The sequence below is a fragment of the Arachis ipaensis genome, chromosome B4 (assembly GCF_059453495.1).
Source record: "Arachis ipaensis isolate K30076 ecotype BB chromosome B4, ASM5945349v1, whole genome shotgun sequence".
Lineage (NCBI taxonomy): Eukaryota > Viridiplantae > Streptophyta > Magnoliopsida > Fabales > Fabaceae > Arachis > Arachis ipaensis.
In genome coordinates, this window is record NC_142439.1 from 88136264 (window position 1) to 88141699 (window position 5436).

A 5436-nucleotide genomic window follows, 5' to 3' on the forward strand; every position below is an offset into this window, starting at 1 on the left:
GAACGTTCTTGGTTTGACTTTTTTGTTATGTCTCTTTTGCAAAAAATGCTTCATTGCTAGCTACTTTATTGTTGCTATTTCTCTTTCTTCGTCGATTAGGTCTAGATCTGTTAGCCTTTCGTTGTTGTTTTTGTTCTTATCATATAGCTCGGCTCTCAAGCTAGCCGTTCCGACTTCTACGGGTATGAGGGCCTCAGCCCCATACACTAGTTTGAATGGGGTTTCTCCTGTTGCTGACTGGATTGTGGTGTTGTATCCCCAGAGGACTTCTGTTACAAGTTCTGCCCATTCGCTTTTTTTACGTCATCTAACTTCTTTTTTAAGGCCTGCAAAATAACTCTATTAGCTGATTCTACCTGGCCATTTGATTGAGGATGTTCAACCGAACTAAAATGGTGTTTAATATTGAAATTTTGTAAAAAGGTGGCGAGGTTATGGTCTGTGAACTGTCTTCCATTGTCGGAAATTATTTCCTTTGGTATGCCGAAACGGCATATGATGTTCTTCCAAAGGAAAGACCTTACCTTTTCGGCTGTGATTCGTGCGAGGGGTTGTGCTTCGATCCATTTGGAAAAGTAGTCTATTGATACCAAGAGAAATTTTACCTGTCCTGGCGCTTTCGGAAAGGGGCCGAGAATATCTAGTCCCCATCTATCGAAAGGCCAACTTACCTCTAAGGTGTGCAGCTTCTCAACTGGTGTCGTTGAGGCATTAGCATGCTTCTGACAGTTGTCGCACGTTCTAACCTTGGTCATGCAATCTCTTTTTATTGTTGGCCAGTAGTATCCTGATCTTAATATTTTGGCTGATAGAGCTCGGCCACCAATGTGATTGCCGTATACTCCTTCGTGCGTTTCCGCCATTACCATCTCGGCATCGTCCTTGCTTAGGCACTTTAAGAGGGGTTGTGAGAATCCTCTTCTATATAGGTTATCTCCTATCGTTGTGTAGTAGCTCGCTCGTCTTCTGAAGAGCTGTGTGTTTTGTTCATTCTTTGGGATGGCTCCTGTTTTGATATATTGGAGAAAAGGTGTCCTCTAGTCCTTCACCTGTGTAATACTCAAAACACTATTAGTTCAAAGCTCAGTTTTTCTAGTGTTAGTTGTGAAAGTGTTGATGTATATGGTGTTAGCCTTGTTGTGGCTAACTTGGAAAGAACATCAGCTCTTGTATTCTGTTCCCTGTTTATGTGTATAATTTCGAACTTCTGAAATTTTGAGATGATATCCTTTGTTATGAGCCAGTACTTCTCTAACAAAGGATCTTTTACCTGGAAGTCGCCTTTGATTTGTTGGACGACAAGCAGTGAGTCACAGTATACGGTGAGTTGAGGTATATGCAAATCCTGGGCGAGCTTTAATCCTGCTAGGAGAGCTTCATATTCTGCCCGGTTATTGCTCGCTGGGAAAGAGAACTGTAATGACTGTTCGGCTATAACCTATTCGTCTTTTTTTAGTGTTACCCCTGCTCCACTTCCGCTTTTGTTTGCTGCACCATCAACGTAAAGTTCCCAGTTGTGATCCAACCACTTGTGATCAGTTGTTAATTCGGAGATGAAGTCAGCTAGTATTTGCAGCTTCGGGGCTTTCCGAGGTTGGTATTGGATGTCATACTCAGAGAGCTCGACTGACCACTTCGTCAAACGTCCTGCTAATTCAGGTTTAGTTAGGATCTGTCGGAGTGGTTGGTTTGTTCTGACTATTATACTGTGGCTTTGGAAGTATTGTCTAAGTCTTCTCGCTGTTGTGACCAAGGCCAGTACGAGTTGCTCTATCATTGGATACCTGGTTTCTGGTGGTTGTAAAACTCTGCTGACGAAGTATACTGGGGTCTGTGTTTTTCCTGTTTCAGAGACTAATACCGAGCTTATGGCATGGTTAGAAACAGATAGATATAAAAATAATGGTTTACCGAGTTCTGGTTTCTGAAGTATTGGTGGTGATGATAGTATTTGTTTAAGCTCTGTGAAAGATTGCTCGCATTCTTCTGTCCAGTTGAATTTTTTGTTCTTGGAGATTGTCTGGAAAAAATGATATGATCGGTCTGCTACCGCGGGCAGGAATCGTGACAACGCGGCAACTCTTCCTGCTAGTTGTTGTACTTCCTTTATCGTTTTTGGGCTGCTCATTTTGAGTATAGCCTCACATTTTTCCGAGTTTGCCTCGATTCCTCGTGAGGTCAGCATGAATCCGAGGAATTTCCCTCCTTGGACTCCGAATGCACATTTCTCCGGGTTGAGCCTCATGTTGTATGCTCGGATTTGTTGGAAGACTTCTTGTAGGTCGTCACAATGGGATCCTTGTTCTGGGGTTTTTGCTACCATATCATCTACATATATTTCTATATTTCGTCCTATTTGTTGTTCGAAGACTTTGTCCATTAGCCGTTGATACGTTGCTCCTGCATTCTTAAGGCCGAAGGGCATAACTTTATATCAAAAATTTTCATGTTCCGTTATAAAAGCCGTTTTGCTTTGGTCTTCTGGATGCATGAGGATCTGGTTATACCCAGAGTATGCATCCATGAAGCTTAGGCTTTTAAACCCGGAAGCACTATCTACTAGTTTGTCAATGCAAGGTAAAGGATAAGCATCTTTAGGACAAGCTTTATTTAAATTCGTAAAGTCGATGCACATGCGCCATTTACCTGAGTTTTTTCTTACCATTACTACATTTGAGAGCCATGTGGTGAAGCGGAGCTCTTTGATAAAGCCAGCATTGAGGAGCTTCTTGGTCTCCTCCAGAGCTGCTTTTGTTTTTTTTTCGCCGAGGTTTCTTTTCTTCTGAGTCACTGGCCTGCTTGATTTGTTTATGGCGAGCTTATGGCAAACTATGTTTGGATCTATTCCTGGCATATCTGCTGGTGTCCATGCGAATAGGTCGTCGTTGTCTCGGAGTAGTCTTATGAGCTTGCTTTTTTCCTCTCCCTCTAGTGCTCGTCCAATGTAAGTGAACTGTTCGTCCTTTGTAGTCAAGGGAATCTTCTGGAGCTCGTCTATCGGCTGAGGCCTCTCCTGGAAGTCTTCTCTAGGGTCTAGTTCTGCAAGAGTCAAAACTTCAGACGTCGTATGAGTTTCATTTGTTCTCTGGTGAGCCCCTGTTTGTGTATTAGTTTTCTTTAGACTGGCATTGTAACATTGCCAAGCTTGTTGTCGGTCTGAGTGTACTGTTGCTATTTTGTTTTGTACCTGAAACTTAACACACAAGTGTAATGTAGATACTACCGCTCTGAATTTGTTCAGGGCGGGCCTTCCAAAAATAATGTTATAAGGACTAGGACAGTCGACTATTAAGTATTGAATATCGATAGTTTTTGTTAATGTGGGGTTGCCCATCGTTGTTTTAAGCCAAATGTGTCCTTTTATCGGAACTCTTTCTCCGGAGAACCCTACCAGTTCTCCGGTTGATGGTTGCATGGCTTTGTCAGACAATTGCATTTTTATAAAGGTGGAATAAAAAAGCACATCAGCACTACTACCTGGGTCTAAAAGGACCTTTCTTACCAGTAACTCTCCTGTCTGTATGGATATTACGACCGGGTCATCGAGGTTTGGGCTTGTTGAGGTTAGGTCGTACTGGCCAAACGTTATTTCTGGCTCTGTTGTGTTGTGCTTTGTTGTAGGCGGTGTTTCTTCGATTGCTAGCATTGCTCGGTAGCTTCTTTTACGTGCCGAGTTTGTTTTGCCTCCTCCTGCATAGCCTCCAGATATGCAGTTTATGACTCCTCTAGGGGGATCTGTGGTTGTCCATTTTTCCTTTTCTTTTCCTGTTGTTCGCTCCTCTGGTTCCCTTTTGGTTTCTCTACTTTTCCGTCCTTCGACATATTTGTCTAAGAGGCCTTGTCGAGCTAACCTTTCTAGTAGGTCCTTGGCTATCACACATTCGTCTGTGGTATGTCCATACTTCTGATGGAAAGCACAGTGTTTGCTTCTGTCCACGAACCATTGGTCTTGGTAGCTTCCAGCTCTGGCTGGGGGTTTGACTATTTTGGCGTTGAGAATTTCCTTGATTATGTTTTCCCTTTTTGTGTTGAATCTGGTGTAGGTATCAAACTTCGGAGTGAGCTTGAAGGGTTTCTTTTGGTCCCTTTTGTTCGGTGGTCTGAATGCCTTTTCTTCCTCCTTTCTGGTCGGCTGCTTGTCCGACTTTTGTGCTTTTCGCAATTCTTCGATCTCCATTTGGCCTGCAGCTCTTTCTCGGAATTCCTCCAGTGTTTTGGGTTTGGTGATTGCTATGGTTTCTCTGAACTTCCCTGGTCTGAGTCCGGTCTTGAGAGCATGTAAATGGACGTTGGGATCCAAGTCTGGAATTTCCATGGTGGCCTCCGCGAACCGGGTTAGGTAATCCTTGAGACTCTCGTGTTGTCCTTGCCTTATTGTCCCGAGGTAATCTGATCCATGGATGTATATCCTCGAGGCGGCGAAGTAGTCAATGAAGGACCTCACCAAATCCTCAAAGGACGAGATTGATCCTGCAGACAATTTGGAGAACCATAGTAAAACAGCGCCGTCAAGATAAGTGGGAAAAGAACGACATAATATAGGTTCATTATTAGCGCCGTTAAAGAACATCATTGATTGAAACTTTTTAATGTGAGCTCGGGGGTCACCAATCCCCTTATAAGGTTCTAGAGAATTAGGCAAAACGAAATTTTTAGGTATCTGAAAGTTCGTGATTTCTTCGGAGAAGGGATTGTCCAGCGTCAGCTTTTCCTTTGGCGGGGTTATGCTCAAAGGGTCTGAGTTCCCCAGGGCCGAGTTCTTGGTGTTGCCCTCCTCACGTTTTCCTGAATTGTTCTGCGTAGAGAGCTCAGAAAGTCTACGGACTTCTGCCTGAAGTTCGGCCATCTGGGCTAGGAGCTCGGCTTGGTTGAAGGATTGATTTCCGTTTTCAGCCATTCCTAAGAGGTCAAAAATCCCTGCACGCAAGGAAAGAAACAGTCGTAATGTGGAAGTAAAGTGGGGTTAGATTAACTCAGGGCCCCACGGTGGGCGCCAGATGTTACGTCCTGTAAGTGCCGAGGTGTAACAGTCCTTCCTGCTGATCACAATGCTCGGGTGGAAGGGTGATACTTCGGCTGAGGAGGAACACGGCGGCGGGAGCACCTGCAAAAAGCACTCCGACGCTCAAGTAAGAATATAAATTAAGTGAGAAAGTATTAATGAAGTGAGAGTGATTGTGTTGTGTAACCTGTCCTTCTGTCTGGTCACTTATCTGTTTATATAGACGTTAGAAGTACGTTGGTTAGAACTTGTTTTGGGATCTTTCGTGTTTGCTGAGGTTATCTTAATGATGTTGATCTTAGTCAGTTGAGATTCTGTATTTTGTTGGAGCTCTCGGATTCTTTGGCGTTGGTTATTTACTTAATTCTGTTTGGTGAGATATGGCCGTTAGCCGAGTTTTGTTTTGGCGAGATATACGCAGTTGACCGAATTTA

The 5436-nt window shown here is 43.6% G+C and overlaps 1 protein-coding gene across 1 annotated transcript; it reads right to left on the reverse strand.

Moving 5' to 3' along the window:
• Window positions 1-2434: 2434 nt before the first annotated feature.
• LOC148568272 (uncharacterized) lies at window positions 2435-4897 on the reverse strand. Its single transcript, XM_088484671.1, has one exon. The coding sequence runs from the start codon at window positions 4895-4897 to the stop codon at window positions 2435-2437; it is 2463 nt and encodes an 820-aa protein (XP_088340797.1).
• Window positions 4898-5436: the final 539 nt, after the last annotated feature.